The 19,602-nt window shown below is 30.4% G+C and overlaps 2 protein-coding genes across 2 annotated transcripts; both read right to left on the bottom strand.

Annotated features, from left to right (window-relative positions):
* Positions 1 to 5,411: 5,411 nt before the first annotated feature.
* On the bottom strand, positions 5,412 to 7,021 carry LOC117919900 (probable aspartyl protease At4g16563). Its single transcript, XM_034837188.1, has one exon. It carries the CDS (start codon positions 6,996 to 6,998, stop codon positions 5,646 to 5,648), a length of 1,353 nt encoding a protein of 450 aa, XP_034693079.1. The 5' UTR covers positions 6,999 to 7,021; the 3' UTR covers positions 5,412 to 5,645.
* Positions 7,022 to 15,306: 8,285 nt separating this feature from the next.
* On the bottom strand, positions 15,307 to 16,929 carry LOC117920957 (probable aspartyl protease At4g16563). The gene has a single exon (XM_034838678.1). The coding sequence runs from the start codon at positions 16,927 to 16,929 to the stop codon at positions 15,541 to 15,543; it is 1,389 nt and encodes a 462-aa protein (XP_034694569.1). The 3' UTR covers positions 15,307 to 15,540.
* Positions 16,930 to 19,602: the final 2,673 nt, after the last annotated feature.

Raw genomic sequence — 19,602 nt, forward strand, 5'->3', positions numbered from 1 at the left:
AACTGTCACTCATCATTAATGCAAGATACATTCGACAAGACATTCTCAAATCTTCTCTGTTTTCCTGACACACTCTTGATATTTAAAAAGTCATAAAATGCGGCGACGTCCACCGCCTAAATACCTTCCTGACAACGCCTTCTGACACCAGAAATATCATGATTGCTTTGCCTATGGGCCACAATCATGCCAATGGGACCCACTAGCCAAGCGGTGCCATGCTTTCTGACACTATATAAAAGAGCCTTCACACAAAGAGAAAGGTAAGGTTTTTCTCCCTGAAACCAACCTGAGAGCTTGATCTCTTGAGTCATGGCTAACAGAAGCATCGGAGGGTGCGTCCGAACATCCCATCCGGACGCCTTTTTGCAGGAAGGAGAAAGGATTGATACTATGCGTTGACCGAGATTTCGTTGCTGATTGACAATCACTGTAGCAAGGAAATTTTGCCACCAACACAACTTGCGTATTAAATTAATACCTTAAGTTTTACAATCTCCCAAAGTTTCCTTATATGATTAAGTTCTTATTTATATAAAATGTAAAAATCTCATAAATGATAAGCACTCAACTTATTATATATTATATATGTGATTAGAATTGTTTATATATATAATTATTATATGAATATTATTATATATTATAATATATTTTATAAATTAATAAAAATAAAATTATTATAAATTAAATAATTTTAAATAAAAAAATTTTGTATCAAAATATTTATCAATATTTTTATGATATATTCGATATATTTATAAAATTCAAGTATCATATATTTGTGGTTATTAATATTTTTATAGTTAGTTTTAGCTTATCCTAAATAAAAAATTTAAATATAATAAAGATTACTCAAAATTATGATTATATTTAGGAAATGTTTTTAAAAATAGTTATAAAAAAATAGTCTTTGATAATTATTTTTTGAAATTATTTTATGATGTTTTTATAAGAAAAGTTTGTTTGAGGATATTTGAAATACTGTAAACTTATCTTTTATATTTTTAAAACAATATTTATATGTAATAATTTATTTTTTTAACCATTCTTTATATTTATATAAAATCTTATTAAAATCATTACAAAAAAGTAAGTGAAAAAAAGTAAAAACAAGTAAAATATGTTATTAAAAAATATCTTATTTTATATTTTTAAAAATTGAATACTTTTTTTTCATTTTTTGCTATCAAATGTAATATGTTTTTAAAATTATTTTCGAAAACAAAACATATCCTCTACATTTCAAAGTTTTCAAATTTTTCGTAAAAGGATAAATTTGAGAAAGCATATACAAAAATTTTATTTAATATAATCCTATTTTTTATAATTTCCTTTCCACTTGTCATTGTGGCTTCCAATTTAGTCACAATTATGAACTGTAAGAGGCAATTGAATTCATGCACACGTACTATTTTATCCAACATTAACTTTTAGAAATATTTGATTAAAATAATGAAATAATACCAATATTTGGAAAAATAATTTTTATAGTTGGACATTGCTTCTTCAACTCAGCTGCCACCATATTAACAACCGGTCTTGTCATGCATCCGAAGCCGAAACCTGAGCCAGATACTTGTGTGGGATCCTCAGGAGCTTCTCGCCGATCATGATATCTGTGACACGATGACACCTATGTAGTAATACACAGGAAATTAGTCATCAGGGTTCTTGAGAAAGGGAGTGTAGCTAAGTCCTTCGGTTTCTCCATCACGGTAATCCAACATCAACACGACATTTTTCGGGGTTTCGTCTAAGTCGTGAGAATTGAGACGGCAAGCGAACAAAGACGTAAGTAGAGTATATATGGTATCGAGTCATTCACAAGAGTGTCATTCTCACATCCATTCATTTGGTTCTTATACAACCCATAAAACATCATGGTCAAGGCATTACATGACCCGCATTAAATGTATAATATTTATAAATTAAAAAATATATTTTTAAAATTTTATATTCATTTTTACCCTTTTTTTTTTTTTGGATTTTGCTATTAACGACTATGTTACTAAACAATTTCCTTCATAAAAAACATAGCATAAAAAATCTTGTTAATTTTATATAAAATAACACCCCATGCAACTATAAACCTAATAAATCCACAAATTATTTTTTTTTTTTATAAATTTATATCACATACAACTTTAAACCTAATAAATCATCCAATAACTTTACACAAGAAAATAAATTTACACAATAAAAAATTTACATAAACCAATAAAAATAAAATTAAATAAAAGTGATAAATAAAATATGTACCCAAACAAGTTTATAATAAACATAATGTTTCATTTGAGCCTCATTTTCATATGTGAAATTGAACCTTCCACATGTCACGAATGAACCAATAAAAATTAAATTAAATAAAAGTGAAAAATAAAATATGTACCAAACAAACCTACAATAAGTCCAATGTCCCATTTACAACCTTCCTAAGTCTTATTTTCTTTCATGAAATTTAACTTTCCACGTGTCAAGAATGTGTGCTCAATTCATCGATAGGAGTAGTGGTGAATATCTAAAAATATACAAAGCTTTTTAATAAGCCCCAAAACAAACTTCAAATTAATTTAATAAATTTCATTAATAAAATATGCCAAATTAGCAAATGTAGTACAACAAATCTATTTTTTAAATTAATAACCAAAATATAACAAACCAAAATAAATCCAATTAGATCTAAATTTAATATCGTATAATCCAAACTTAATTTAATAAGCAAACTCAAATCTACTACCAAAACCAAACTCAATTTAATATGCAAAGCCTAAAATGACATCTAAAATATACCATAATTTTCTAATACCTAAATTCAATAATTCAAATGAGTAAAACTCATATCAATTATTAACTCATGTAACAAATTTCACCAATAAGAAATGAGCCCCAATTCCATGTTAATTAATAAGCCCAAAATATATAAAATCAAAATAAATTTAATTAGACTTAAATTTAATGTCCCATAAATAATGCAAAATAAACTAGTACTCAATATCAAGTAATAAAAAAAATTGCAAGCCAAAAATCCAAACATAATAGTAATGAATAACAATAATATATATAAACCAATCATAAATCCGATCAAACATTCTAATAGCACAGATAAATCCAAATTGAATTACACAAACATGCCCACAATCAGGAAATTTAACCATTTTTTAAGAACCTATGAATGACCTGAGTTGCTAGCCGGCGATGGCGGGAGTGGCTGCTGGTAGTGAAGGTGGATGGAGAGAGAAAATGGATATGATGAGAGGAGAGAAGAAAGAAAAGGGAAATAAATGAAAAAAAAAATGAGAAGGAAGGAAGAGAAGGGTGTTTGGATGGAGAGAGAATGAGGGAAATGAAGAAAAGAAAGGGGAGTGACGGATAGGGAGAGATGAAAATAAAGGAAAGGAAAAAATGGAAGAAGAAAAGAGGAAAAAAAGAGTAGGGGAAGAGTCTTCTGGCCGTGGGAATGGGATGAGGGAGGAAGAAGAAGAGAATGAAAAGAAAGGGGGGAAATGGGGGAAAGAAGGAAGAAAAAAAAAGGAAAAATGAAAAAGAAAATGGAGGAGAAAGAGAGGGGAGGGGAATGTGCAGGAGGTTAGTTGTGGGAACGAGGGGTACGGACAAGAGAGAGAAATGAGGGAGTGGGTGGAGTAAGCGGGAAAAAAGGGAAAGGAAGAAGAATATAAAATAAAATAAAATAATAAATAAATAATAATAATAATTTAAAATATATAAATGGATATAAACATTCCCATGTAATTGGGTTTGAATTTTAAGAATAAAATTAAATTTAAAATTAATATAAAAATAAATTTAAAACAAATTTTAAGATTTATAGACTTTTTATTTTAAAAATATCAATGTGTAAAATTGTTATATATGTAATATCGATGAATAAGAAAGTCAAAATATGATAAAATAATAAATAAAACATTATACTTAATTTCCAAACATATCATTTTTTTTTTATATTTTTCTATTAATGCATATTGAATAATACTACTGTTCCGACATTTAGGCTATGTTTGGTTCCCGGAAAATACAAAGAAAGAAAAAAAATGCTAAGGAAAATGATTTTCTCATGTTTGATTGTGTTATGAAAAATATCAAAGAAAATCAAATATAATTAAAACTAATTAAAAACTTATGTATTTTTAAATTATTTAATCTTTATATTGATGAGTTAAAATAAATAAAATGAGTTTGAAGTAACAAAAAAAATAATTTATCAACTTTTAATCTATTTTTTTTATTTTCCTTCACTTTTTCTTTCCTTCTACTTTTCCTTTGTATTTTCTTTCCTTCGCATTTTCCCTCAAATTTTCCGGGAACCAAACATAGCCTTAAAGTATATATTGATGTAAAAAGTAATTCCATTTTTCCTTTTATACCAATTTCTATATAATGAAACTTCTTGCCATAAATAGAATTTGCTTTGTTTTGATAATGGATTTTACTTTTTTATTTTAAGTCATATCTCTATCGACCTGGAATCAAGTTGACATGATGGGATTGAAGTAGAAAAATTACAAACTTGCAATAATAATACTTCATATTTTAGAAATAATACTCCCACTATCATTCAATGAAATAAATAATTATTATTAACATTCATTTATATAAAAGAAATGAAAATTTTATAATGTACCAGATTAAATAATAAAAATACTAATAAAAATGTTTTTGATTTTAAGTTCACTCCGTAACATGGTTTGGGTTTCCAAATAAATATTTATTTTATAAAATATTAAATAATAATTTTTAAAAACTATTTTCAAATATTGTTTTAAAAAATAATTATTAAACAAAACCTAAATATCTCATTCCAAAATGTGGCTTTTAATTCCAAAAGCATCATAGTGGAAATTCCTTACTTAACATCAACCAATAAGAAAGTAAAAATATAATAAAATTATAAATAATAAACATTATATTTTCTAAACATAATATCAAACGAAGTATGAGTGGTACTTGCCAGAAAAAGTTATTGTTATGTAAAACTAGGATTATAAAGCGCAAATAAACTTTTAAAACAAAAAATCTTTTTAATTATAAATATTAGACATATGTGATAATAATAATTTTATTTTCTATTTAAAAAAAAGAAAATAAGAACTTTTTACTAATTAATTATAATAATAAGTAGAATTTATTTTAATGATTTCTCAATGATCCGTGTATGAGTTGCAATTACTTTTTAATAATTACATACAAGACTCTAACTATACATGAATACGACACGAGGGACAAACGAGTATAATTTCCCCCTTTTTTTTTTTTAATCCTGAGGATAATTTTTTTTAAAAAAAAAACATTTTAAATTTTTTTCTACTAAAATTTGGGAAAGTGAAAAGTAAAAATATGTCATGAACATGATTTTAAAAAATTAATTTAGAATTTTTTAATTATAAAGAGAAAAATGCTATCAAATAAATTTATATTTAGTACACTTCTTTTATTCAGACTGGAGAGCTTAAACACAGCCTTTCCAGTGGTCCAACAATAAAGGCAGGTACGTAGTTAAGGGTGGGCGGTATTCTCCCAACTGCCATCGGACTGGTATACTACTTAACCATACACGCTCCTCCTAGGTTGCTATTATCAACTATTTCTGGCCAGCACAAATCTATAGCCAGTGGCAGTGATGTCATCGACTAGCAAGTTTGTTGTCGGAAACCAAGACGCTCATTTTTGAGGTCAAACTGCACATAATAATCCACGTGCTGATAATTCCCCAGAATAATAGACGGTCCCGGAGTGAATTCCAAGGTGTTGATGCCTGCATCAGTGACGACCGGGAAACAAGCCAAGCTTATCTCAGGAATAAACACAAAATAATTCTTTCCTGGCACCACCATATTTGCGCCACCTCTAAATTGGTAAATTAAGTCGGGTATTTTTATGGATTTGTGGCCTGTGAAATTATAACAAGGTGTCAAACCGGACAGGGTTTCTAGCTCAAGAGATCTCCTATACTTGGACATCTGCTTTTTCAACTCATTTGTCACTATCTTAAAAACCGGTCCTGTCATGTATCCGTACGCGAAACCAGAATCTATCATGAGACCACCTCGGCCGTCAGATCCTGGAGCCAGATACTTGCTTGGAATCCCGAGGAGCGTGTTCCCGATCTTGATATCTTCGACACCCAAGTAGTAGTAAATCGGGAAGTCAGGAGGGTTCTTGAGAAAGGGAGTATAGGAAAGTCCTTTGGTTTCGCCATCACTGTAGTCCAAAATCAACTTGCTGCTGTTCCGCGTGTCATCGTAATCGTGCGAATTGAGACAGTAAGCAAACTTCTTCACACCCATCTGCATTGGCAACGAGAACATTGTGCGACCGAACCCCGCAAGTGCGTCAGAAGTAGGTACACGAGCAGCGGATGTTGTACACCCAACAAGAAATTTATGAATTGTTTTCCCGGGAAAGTTGAGGTTTTCTAATAGAAAAAACCCAAATGCTGCTCCTGTGCCATAATGAAGACTGTATTGTGGGCAAGCGTGAGAGCAATTTTTGGAGTCGCCATTGCAGCGGGGGCACCCAGGGAAACATTTGGGGTTTCTGCAGTCCAAGATCTTAGAAGACGACGAAAGTTCGGGATTGAAGATGGGCACCTTTTTGGGGTCTGAAAAAGAACAATTGGTGCATGTGTAGTGAGTTGTACACGGGGCCCATACTACATCACTTCCTGTGTCCACCAGGAAGGAGAGTTTTTGTGGAGGAGTGCCGAAGCTGAGAGGGATGGTGTGACCCCCATAACTATGAGGAAAAAGAGAGGCTTTTACGAGAGGACTGGTCGTACCATGTTTCAAGTGATGGGCTCTGGACAAGGATGCAGAGGCAAGGTGTTGGAGAAAGACCATGGGTTCCGTGGATAGTTTGCTTGTAAATGTTGAGGTTAGAGGGATGGTAATGGTGGCAGGTATGTTATCTTTGGAGGAGGATGCCAAGAAAAGGATAGAGAAGAGAGTAAAAACAGGGAAAAGCAAAGAAGTAGAAGAAGCCATGACTGTGAAGCTTCAGAAGCGCACACCAGTGAAAGTGGTAGAGAGAGTCGTTTATATAGACAACATGCGTGGTTTATATGTAGTTATTTTAAAATCCATTGTCAATTTTATATGGGAATTTCAAAGTGCCGAGAAACAAATGGAGATTTGTATTATAAAAAAATTATTAAAAAGATTATTGTTAGTAAAATAAATACAAAAATATGATTTTATTTTTTTATTTTATTTTTTTTTGCATTTGTCCTATCCATCTTACTTTTATACTAAACCCGTGGAATTCACTTTTAATGCTGAATAAATTATTTTTTATATTGAAAGTTTAAAATTGAATTTATTTTTTCAAGAAGACAAGTTTCACGTTATTTTTTAGATTATTTGTTATAGGACTTTTTTCAAAAATAATTATTATAATCATATAATAAATCAGTTTGGTTTAGGAAACATTTTTAGATTAAAAAACTAAAACTAGATTATGTGATTGAAATTATCAATGTCAAATATAAAGTATGATTGCTACTTTTGGAAGCAAATTATAAGAACCCTTGGTACAAATTTATTTGATATTTTAGGTCTACACCATAATTATGAAAATATAGATATTTTTTTTAAATGCAACATTAATTAATAAAAGTGAGAAATAAATGGAGATTTTAAGCCTTGAAAAATATTTGTTTAAAGAAATTCAAAAAATAAAATAATTTTACAAATTGTGATTCAATTTCCACTATTCATTGTGTAATATTAAAATTCAAGTGCAATCAAACTATTAATAGGGGGTAGTGAAACCTTTAAGTTCTGAAGGATTAGTTATTGTTTTAGTATGAGATTTATTTTAAAACTTTTAATAAATTTAATAACATCCCACTATGCATTTATACTATTTGTCAAGTAAATAAAAACTTATTTTCCTTCGATTTTATTTCCTTTTGATTTTATCGATCTTTATAATTATTTTAACTTTTATCAAATAATTTGTTCACTTTTATATGCTTTCGGCCATAGTTCACCTCAAGTGAGAAAAAAAAAATCATTCCTAATTCTCAATTAATTAATAATAATTTTTTTTAATGTAAATTACTCATTACAAATTTATCACTTTCTTGATATTCATATTTTATTTTATTTTTTTAAAATCTTTTATCTAAATCTAACTATTAGATTTTTTTTTTTTTCTTAACGTTAAAGGGGAGTTGATACACCCATTAAAGTCTTCATCTATAATAGAAGAAAAAGACAAATATTTCGTTGTTGATTGCAATTCTCATTAGCTGGACCGTGTCTTATACGTTTTTGTAGGTAACAATGGTTGTCATGGCGAGGAAGAGTTGTGGATTGTCTTGGGTGGGAAGAGTTGTGATTGTCTTGGTTAGGAAGAGAATAAAATCTTTGGTGGAGGCGGTGAATACATGTGGTTGTGATTGTCTTGGTTAGGAAGAGAATAAAATCTTTGGTGGAGGCGGTGAATACATGTGGTCCCATGTTTGGATTGGTGGTGGCCTATATCATATTGGTGATGCCCGATATGATATATTTTTAGATTAAATGACCCAAATATTGGGTAACATTTTTAGATTAATCAACTAAAACTAGATTATGTGATTGAAATTATCAATATCAAATGTAAAGTATGATTGCTATTTTTGAAAGCAAATTATAAGAACCTTTGAGTAGGTACAAAATTATTTGAGATTTTAGGTCTGTGTCATAATTATGAAAATATAGATATTTTTTGTTTTAAAAAAATGCAACATTAATTAATAAAAATGAAATAAATGGAAAATTTAAGTCTTGAAAAATACTTGTTTAAAGAAATTTAAAAAATAAAATAAAATTACAAATTGTTATTCAACTCTTGAGTATTCATTATATAATATTAAAATTCAAGTGCAATAAAACTATTAAGAGGGGGTAGTGAAACCTTTAAGTTCCGAAATATTAGTTATGTTTTTAGTATAAGGTTTATTTTTAAACTTTTAATAAATTTAATAACATCTCACTGTGAATTTATACTATTTGTCAAGTAAATCAGAACTTATTTTACTTTGATTTTATCAATCTTTATAATTATTTTAACTTTTATCAAATAATTTGTTCACTCTTATACGCTTTAGGCCATAGTTCACCTCAAGTGAGAAAAAAAAAATCATTCCTATTAATTCTCAATTAATTAATAATAATTTTTTAATGTAAATTACTCATTACAAATTTATCATTTTTTTATATTTATATTTTATTTTTTAAAACCTTTTGTCTAAATCTAACTATTAGATTTTTTTCTTAATGTTAAAGGAGAGTTGACGCACTAGTCGGAGTCTTCATCCATAATAGAAGAAAAAAGACAAATATTTCGTTGTTGATTGCAATTCTCATTAGCTGGACCCGCGTCTTATACGTTTTTGTAGGTAACTATGGTTGTCTCGGCTAGGAAGAGTTGTGACTATCTTTGTTAGGAAGAGACAATAAAATCTTTGGTGGAAGTGAATACATGTGGTCCTATGTTTGCATTGGTGGTGGCCTATGTCATATTGGTGGTGGTGGATATGATATATTTTAGTATTTTAGATTAAATGACCCAAATATTGAGTAACATTTTTAAATTAAACAACTAAAACTAGATTATGTGATTGAAATTATCAATATCAAATGTAAAGTATGATTGCTACTTTTGGAAGCAAATGATAAGAACCCTTAAATAGGTACAAATTTATTTGATACTTTAGGTCTATGCCATAATTATGAAAATATAGATTTTTTTTTTCAGAAAAATGCAAATTAATTAATACAAATGAGAAATAAATGGAAATTTTAAGTCTTGAAAAATATTTGTTTAAATAAATTTACAAATTGTGATTCAATTTTCCAATATTCATTATATAATATTAATATGGAAAATTCTACAACACCGACTTGATACTATACCAAATTTTTTTTCCTAGCCGTTGGATGTCCAAGATTAGATCTGATCATTCATTTTAAATTTGAGGAAAAAAAACCAAGATAACATGTTAAGGGAGTAATTAGTTCTCTCATTCTCTCTTCTGCATTAGCCTTTTTTGCCTTCGTTCTTTTTCCTTCATGACTTCATTTTGTCCATCTTCTTCCATATGGACTATAAATGCACCTATATTTTAAAACATTATAATTTCATATTGTTTAATATATAGATCGAGTGGCCTAATGATTATTTTTTTTTCCAACACATTGATGAGAAAGTGCATAAAATATGTAACTACAGTTAAACAATTAATATTTTACTTTCTATGCTAGCGCTTATCATTTCTCATCTTTTTCCAAATTAAACACATGATTTTAATTAATGTCACTGCTGCAAGCCCTCTTTTTAAAAGATATTTACAAAAAAGCTTGAGCATTGTATTTTAGATGGAGATTGTCATTATATTTATATATGTTACCTGCGAGGTACTTGGAATCTACACCATTTTATGTCCTATAAATTTTGTGCCTAAAAAGCTTTAGCATATACCATATTTTATTGATCCAACTCCGACCCTCCAACTCATGTAAACATGGATAGATCCAAACCAGTGGACAAGGTAGAAAATTTTATTATGGGGGTAAAATAGGAAAATTATAAATTATAATAATATTAGATAGAATTTCAGAATTTGAAATATTGTAAACTTATTTTTTATATTTTTAAAATAATTTTTATCTATAATATTTTAATTTTTAATCATTCTCTATATTTATATAATTATTTATTAAAAAATAAGTAAAATATGCTATCATAAATTCCTTATTTTATATTTTTAAATATAGAAAAATGTTTTCTATTTTTTTATTATCAAATATGTTTTCTTTCTTTTTTTTTTCTTAAAAACATAAAAGTATTTGTGAAAACAACTTCTGAACATACCATATAGATCTCAAAGTTTTCAAATTTTTATAAAGAGATAAATTTGAAAAAGCATATACAAAATTTTTATTTAATATAACCTATTTTTTTTATAATTTCCTTAACACCTATCATTGTGGCTTCCAATTTTAATCACAATTGTGAATTGTAAGAGGCAATTGAATTCAATGTACTCGATGTACATTATGCACTATTTTATCCAACATTAACTTCTAAAAATATTTTATTAAAATGATTAAATAACTCCTATATTTGGAAAAATAATTTTAATATATATATATATATATATATATATATTTAGAAGTAATAGGTTGACTCGCCCTTTATACAATAGTGTTTGTTGACTTTTTAAATCAACCATGGTGCTTTTAGTCTTTTAGTTAGGTTCCAAATCAAAAAACACGAGTTATGTCAGTGTAAAAATCATGGTGATCAGGTGAGGATTTATGGAGGCACCACTGGTGGATGGTACTTAGGGAATTTCTCATTTCTTTATTTAGGGTTGGAATTGATTACATCCTCCAAGGCTACTTGGTCGACACATACCTATTTTTGGTACCACCAATATTCATTCTTTAAAGTTTGTGTTTTTAATAATCCAATAACCCAAATTTTGCGATGTAGATGATAAGCATAAATATAAAATACTAAATTCATATTTAAGAAGAGTAGTATTTTATTTAGACATGAGATTGGAAACACGGGCTCCAACAATACAATAGTGTACTTAATAAAAGCCCAGCTAGGCCTCGGCCCTACTCTCCCAACTGTCACCATATAATTGCATTAGTTTCATTTTGCATGCACGCACCTTCGTAATCCACATGCTGAGAATTCCCCAGAATAATGGATGGTCCCGGAGTGAATTCCAAAACGTTGGTGGCATCAGCGATGATTGGGAAAGAAGCGACTGGGAGCTGGGAGACAAAATAATTCTTTCCCGATCCACCATATGTGCTCAATCTGCTGCTAAATTGGTAAGTTAAGTCCGAGATTTTTATGGAGTTCTTGCTCGTAAAGTTGTAACAGAGTGTCAAACCGGTGGCAGCTTCGAGTTCAATAACTCTTTTATACTTGGACATCTGCTTCTTCAACTTAGCTGCCACAATATTAAAAACCGTTCTTGTCATGTATCCTAAGCTTGAGTCTATCATGAGGTCACCTCTCCGGTCGGATCCCGGAGCCAGATACTTTCATGGAATCCTCAGGAGTTTGTCGCCGGTTATGGTATCTTTGACACCTATGTAGTAATAAATTAACAGGAAAGTCATCTGGGTTCTTGAGAAAGTTAAGGAGTTTAGCTAAGTCCTTTGGCTTCCCATCAGGGTAATCCAAAATCAATTCGCCATGAGAATTGAGACAGTAAGAGAACTTCTTCACACCCATCTGCACCGGCGAGCAATGAGAATAGTATGCGACCAAATCCCACAAGTGCCGTTGTTGTACGGAGTATGTGGATGATATAATTCTTCATAATGATGATAATACAATTCCTATGATGCCCATCTATTGGTCATGCATATAATTCGATTGTTATTTAATAATATAATAATATTACATCATATATTTTTATAAATGGTACATTAACAATGCAAAGATGTAAGCAGAGTATATGCATTACCGAACCGCTCCTCTTATCATTTTGTAATTCAATGAGTGTCAACATTCTCACATCCATTATTTTTGTTCTTGAAGATCTCATAAAACATCATTGTCCGGTATGGTATGACCAACATTAAATGTATAATATTTTTAAAAAAAATTAATTCTTTTTCATGATTTAAAAGAAAAGGCCCAACTGGAAGCACGGGTAATCAATATTTTTACCCATTTTTATAGGATCTATGTGACTAATCAATTTCCTTCATAAAAAAAACATAGCATAAAAAATCTTGTTAATTTTATATAAAATTATGCCCCATACAACTATCAACCTAATAAATCCATAAATCAATTTATATATATATATATCACATACAATTCCTTTCCTTTCTATTAATGCAGATCGGATAATAATAACTACTATGACATTTGAAAGGGCTAAAAGTTTGATTCACCTCGATAAAAAAGGACTTTAAAGTTGAACCTCCTTCGAGCAGTTCATGGAAAATTCCACACTTGAAAAAGTTCGCATAAAACATAAAAAATAAAAATAAAAAAGTTACTGCAAGCATGAGAAAAGTCATAAATCATAATCCCAAGGCATATCAAGTTGCCACCCTAATGACAATGAAAAAGGAAGAAATAAATCCAATCAAGGAAACTTCCTAGAAAATCATATCAGCTACCACTCTACTCTAACAAGTGAAACAAAAGGGGAAAAAAATCAATTAAGGAAACTTCGTAGAAAAAGCCAACAAGGAAGTTTTCTTGAGTAAGTACAAATAAAAGCTATAAATAGTAAATACTTATGGGAAGGAACAATCCAATTGAGGAAACTTCCTAGAAAAAACCTAAAATGCAAACAAGGAATTTTCCCAAGCACAAATAAAAGTTATAAATACTAGAGGGCAAGGAGGTAAAGGGCAAGTCTCTCTTCACTCGTTCATCCATGGGCGGAGTCAACATATGCTTTGGGAAATTAGATAAGTATTGTGTATGGATACAAATATATTTATAAAATATTTGTTTGTTTTCATTTTTAATTTAAGTTTAATATATATATAATATTCTTATAACCATTATTATTTTTTATAATTTTGTATTTAATATTTTATTAAATATTTTTTAGTGATGAGTTATCTTTTATTTTATTTTAAATTTTTTGGACTTTAAGGTTTAATCAAATACTCACTAATTGATGAATAATTATATAATTATGATAATTATATCACTCACAACTCTTTTCTCTTATACCAATTTTTTATAAAATGGATCTTCCCTCTACCCATAATTTTTTCCGTCTAAAGTTTTTCACGTAAATCTATATATTCTTATTCAATTTTTTCTATTGTTTGTTCTCGTTGTTTTGTAACATATATTATAGATAACATTTAAATAAAAAACTTATTACTATCAAATGATTTATTTTTTAATTATTGAAAAAAAAATCAAAGAAAAATTATTAGTGAAATTATTGAATTTTTCTAAAACATTCTCTATAACAAATATTTCTAAAAATTATTAAAAATATTTTAGTCATATTTATTACAATATTTTTAAGATTTTTTTAAAAAATATTATTTGAACTTTTTAACGAACTTTTTGTTAAAATCTAAAACTCTTTAATATGTTTGTGATTTAATTTGATAGATTATAATATTTTCTTTTTTTTTATAACTAATGTCAATAATTACTTATTTTATTGAATGGAATGATGTTGAAGAGTCATTTCTAAAATATGAAAATTTATCTATATTTATTATAATCATCGTATACTATTTCATCCCATCACCAAAAATTCTAGCTTTGGCACAGCATCCAGGACAAACAAAAGTAATTTATCTTCTTCAATGAGAGTAAACAGGGGTAACTCCCCACTAAGGTTCCCCTCTATCAAATCCATCTTTGTATCTACCAAACAAATTAATTCTCCCCTCTCTGCCAAATCCATCTTTGTATCCACCAAAGAAATAAATTCTCCTCTCTCTCTACCAAATCCATGTTTGTATCCACCAAACAGATGAATTCTCCCCCTTCTATTTCAACATCAAAATGAAGTATGAGTGGCTTTTGGATGTAAAATTAATAGTTACGTAACATTAGGATTTTACGAAGTGGAAATAGACTTCTAGAACAAATAAAATTTTAATTATAGATATTAAACATATTCGATAATTATAATTTTTTTATAAATAAAAAAAAGAAAATATTTTTTTTTGCTAATTAATTATATAATAAATAAAAAATTAATGATTTCTCAACTATCTTTATTATTTATATGCAAGAGACTAATTTTATAGAAAAAAGTGAGCTCTCAAGCACACACTTGAAAATAATCCAATAATAAAAATACTCTAAAAATAAAGTGTTATATGCTGGAAAATTAAAAGTAGTATTTAAAATTATTAAATGTAATACATATATTATTAAAAAATAGTATCTATATAATTAATTAAAAATACATAAAATTATAATTATTTTTTAAGTAAATCACTTAATTGAAAAATATATGAACTTCTAATTATTTTTGAGTAAATTTTTATTAAATTTAAATTTTCTAAACTCGGGATTCTTATTTTATGATTTTTTTTTTTTTAGAGTATAAAAACACACTTTTTTCAATTTTTTATTAGTTTGGTGACCAAGAATAGGATTGGGTGGACTCATCGGTGTAATTTTCATTTTAAAATTTGTTTAAAAACTCCGAGAATAAGAGTTCTTTTATACCTTTATTTTTAAAATTTTTGCTATGAAATTGCGAAAGTAAAAAATATGCCATTAAACATGATTTTAAAATTTTTAATTATAAAAATAAAGATACCATCGAAAGCTCCATAATTTGTATTTACTAAGCTTCTTTTATTTAGACCGGAGACTGTAAACACAAAGCCTTTCCGGTGCTCCAACAGTACATGCATGTCGGTAATAAAGAGTAGGCAGTATTCTCCCAACTGCCATCATCCTCTTACATTACTTAACCATACTGCAGGATCCTCCTAGGTTGCCATTATTTACTATTTCTTTGCCGCACCCAACTAGACCCATTGGCATGGATGTCATAGACTAGCAAGTCTGTCGTCGGAACCCAAGACGCTCATTTTTGAGGTCATACTCCACATAATAATCCACATGCTGAGAATTCCCCAGAATAATAGACGGTCCCGGAGTGAATTCCATAGTGTTGTTGCCTGCATCAGTGACCATGGGTAAACAAGCCACGAGGCTTGTCTCAAGCCTAGACATTAATAAATAATTCATTCCTGGGACCACCATATTTGCGCCACCTCTAAATTGGTAAATTAAGGGGGGGATTTCTATGGATTTGTGGCCTGTGAAATTAAAACAAGGCGTGAGACCGGACTGGGTTTCTGCCTCGAGAGATCTCCTATACTTGGACATCTGCTTTTTCAGTTCATTTGTCACTATTTTAAAAATCGGTGCTGTCATGTATCCGTACGCGAAACCAGAATCTATCATGAGACCACCTCGGCCGTCAGATCCTGGAGCCAGATACTTTCTTGGAATCCTGAGGAGCTTGTTTCCGATCTTGATACCTTTGACACCCAAGTAGTAGTAAAACGGGAAGTCAGGAGGGTTCTTGAGAAAGGGAGTGTAGGAAAGTCCTTTGGTTTTGCCATCCCTGTAGTCCAAAACCAACTTGCCGCTGTTCCGGGTGTCATCGTAGTAGTGAGAATTGAGACAGTAAGCAAACTTCTTCACACCCATCTGCATCGGCAACGAGAACATTGTGCGACCGAACCCCGCAAATCCGTCAGAAGTAGGTAGACGAGCAGCGGATGTTGTACACCCAACAAGAAATGTATGAATTGTTTTCGCGGGAAAATTGAGGTTTTCTAATAGAAAATATCCAGATGATGCTCCTCCGCCATACTGAAGACGGTACCGTGGGCAAGCGTGAGAGCAATTTTTGGAATTGCCATTGCAGCGGGGGCACCCAAGGTGAACATCTGGGGAAGAAGTGTTTACACATTTGGGATTTCTGCACCCCAGGATCTTAGAAGACGACGAAAGTTCGGGATTGAAAATTGGGGCTTTTTTGGGGGCGGCATCTGAAAAAGAACAGTTGGTGCATGTATAGTGAGTTGTACAAAGAGTCCATACTACATGACTTCCTGTGTCCACCAGGAAGGAGAGTTTTTGTGGAGGAGTGCCGAAGCTGAGAGGGATGGTGTGACCCCCATAACTATGAGGAAAAAGAGAGGTTTTTACGAGAGGACTGGTCTTACCATGTTTCAAGTGATGGGCTCTAGACAAGGATGCAGAGGCAAGGTGTTGGAAAAAGACCAAGGGTTCCGTGGATAGTTTGCTTGTAAATGTTGAGGTTAGAGGGATGGTGATGGTGGCAGGTATGTTATCTTCGGAGGAGGATGCCAAGAAAAGGATAGAGAAGACAGTGGAGACAGAGAAAAGCAAAGAAGTAGAAGAAGCCATGGTTGTGTAGCTTCAGAAGCGCAGACTAGTGGAAGTGGTAGAGAGAGTCGTTTATATGGACAATGACATGCGGTTAGGCAACATTTAAAATCCGTGGGCAATTCAAAGTGCAGAGAAACAGTAAATGGTTTGGTTTGGGTTTTTTTTTTTTTTTTTAATTTTAATAAAAGATTGTTGAAGAGATTGTTTGAAAAATAAATATAAAATTATGTCTTGTTTAATAATTTTACTTTATATTACCTATTTTACTTCCATGCTAAATTTATAGAATTCACTTTTATATTAAACTCTTCTTTTTAAAGAAAGAATTTATTTTTTATATTGGAAGTTTTTAAATTAACTTTATCTTTCCAAAAAATGAGTTTAACGTGATTTTTAAAATTATTTTTAATAAAACATTTTTACATTTTTTTGTTAAAATATTATTATAATTATTCAAAAAGCTCAACAAATGAACAATACAACAATGAAGTGACACTATTTAGTATTGGAAGAATGCATGTGTAATTTTTTCATTAGAAAGAAACAAGAACATTAAGCGGTTTATACTTTTCCAAAAATGCTTACGGAGAAGAAAATGGCAGCTGACCCAAGCCCACCCCTAAAATTTCAGGGACAAGATTAAGGAGGGCGTATAAGTCTTCAATTATCATTTTGGTGCTTGCTTTCAACCCCTTTTTGGTTTTTTTAATTAGTTTCGAATTGGTCCCTATTCTATTTTTCCAGTACTTAGATACGAGGGTTTAATATCCTACTCCACCTTTCCCTTGGGAGCTCAAATATCCTTTTTATCGGCAAAACCACAGAATGCATTTGATCGACCAAAGATTCCATTATCTCTTCCTTGTGGAGACAACCATGCTTGCTTGCAAAAGCATATATGGCACAAATCCATGTGAATGTCATCACCATCGAAATGTCTTTTTCCTTGGTTTGTTTCTTTCTTTCTTTTTCTTCCTTTTGTTCCGTTTCTTTCTTTCTTCCTTTTAAACGTCATGTTTTGTATTTGTGGGTCATGTCTTGTGTGTGTAGAGACTAGAGACCACAACTCTAAATCATGTAGTTTATTGCTACTTTTGTGGCTAGGTATATTTTCTCTCTGTGAGGAGACTCTAGCTTGCTGAGTCAGCTCCCCTCTAACCTTAAGAGTTAGATTTAGAAATAAAGATATACCAGGAAAATACAATAAAATATAAATATTAAGAAGTAAATTTGTAATGGATAATTTTTATTTTTTATTTTAAATTATTTTTTTATGGAAACTAAAGAAAATTTTGTTCAATTTTAATTAAAAGAGATAAAAATGATGAAGTGTTTTAATAAGAAATATTGGATTGTATCAACATCTTCGTATGGTCGACACCAAGCCTCTTGTGGTGATACCTTACACTCATGAGTGCCTATGGCATGTGGGATAACATGCCATGAACAAAACAAGGTGACAAGTGAGAGTAAGGAATATGTTGATGCAAATGGAATGATGTCATGAGTTTAGGTAAATGCTAGATAATGGCTTAAGGGTGGTAGTATGTGATGTCATGAGTTTAGTCATGCAAGCATAGACATGTAAGGCACCACGTGGATGGCTCAACTCATAAAAAAATAAAGTATGGGATTTTTGGAAGTTGATATTTTACTTCAAAGAGGATAACTTGAGAAAAGGTTTCCATTTCTGTAATTTTAAAAAACTCATTATGTCTAGTGAAACACCTATGATGTCTTCTCCTCACACATTGAAATAACTTAAAATGCTCTTTAGGAAGGGATGTCTAGCTCAAAGGTAGTGATGGAGGCACAAGTTATATGACATCAAGAGCACAATATGAGGGTCTCAGGCACCAAAAAGGTGTGATGGTTTGTCTTGTTAGCTCGCACACATAAGTGTAATGTCATAAGTATGGTGCAACATGTGGGCATAAATGACACATGATTTGGCTATTGTACACGTTCTAACCTATGCATGCCTTGGATTGAAGAATCTAACAAAGTTGACATGTATAGGACAATGATGTAATGGGCATGGGTCATAGGATAAAAAGAGAGCCAGTGCACCAAGAAAATATTACAAAAGTATGTAGGCTAAGAGAGGGCTTGGCACATATGGGCTACTTACACAACAATAGGTTGGATGACCCTCATTGGCATGACTAAATATAACACTTGCATTAAGAAAAGGCCAAGCGAGGGCTAACAATAAGGCATAACACATGGAGACACAATGTTGGGTTGAAAAAACAATGATATGAAGGGGATATAAGTAAGTCTGAAAGTGGCATGACAACTAAGTGGATCGTTGAGCTTACAGGCAGGTGGCAAGATAAAAAATCAGCAATGCATGTAGCAAAACAAATGACAAATGACTAAAACCATTGAAAGAGTCCATAGGAGAGGTGGCAATAGTTAAACCATTTGACTTCAAATTTGAAGGAGTCTACTTCCTATATAAGAGGGAGTTGGTTAACCGATCTCTATCGCGTGGGTAGGGTTTGGATGCCTATAAATACTTAATATTTTAAAAATTAAACTAATATACTTTTGTGTCTTACGCTTTAAAACTATATTTCCACCTTCCTAAATGAGGTTTTTGCCTAAGAATCTCACATTTCCATAAAAAGTCCCTTTGAATTTGCTCTAACCTCAATCTAACTATTCTTGGCATTTCTAGTAGTTATC

The sequence above is a fragment of the Vitis riparia genome, chromosome 8 (genome assembly GCF_004353265.1).
Source record: "Vitis riparia cultivar Riparia Gloire de Montpellier isolate 1030 chromosome 8, EGFV_Vit.rip_1.0, whole genome shotgun sequence".
In the NCBI taxonomy this organism is placed as follows: domain Eukaryota; kingdom Viridiplantae; phylum Streptophyta; class Magnoliopsida; order Vitales; family Vitaceae; genus Vitis; species Vitis riparia.

What these genes read in the sequence shown, in the direction of transcription:
- LOC117919900 (XM_034837188.1), bottom strand. Translation starts at nt 6,998, where the DNA reads ATGGCTTCTTCTACTTCTTTGCTTTTCCCTGTTTTTACTCTCTTCTCT.
- LOC117920957 (XM_034838678.1), bottom strand. Translation starts at nt 16,929, where the DNA reads ATGGCTTCTTCTACTTCTTTGCTTTTCTCTGTCTCCACTGTCTTCTCT.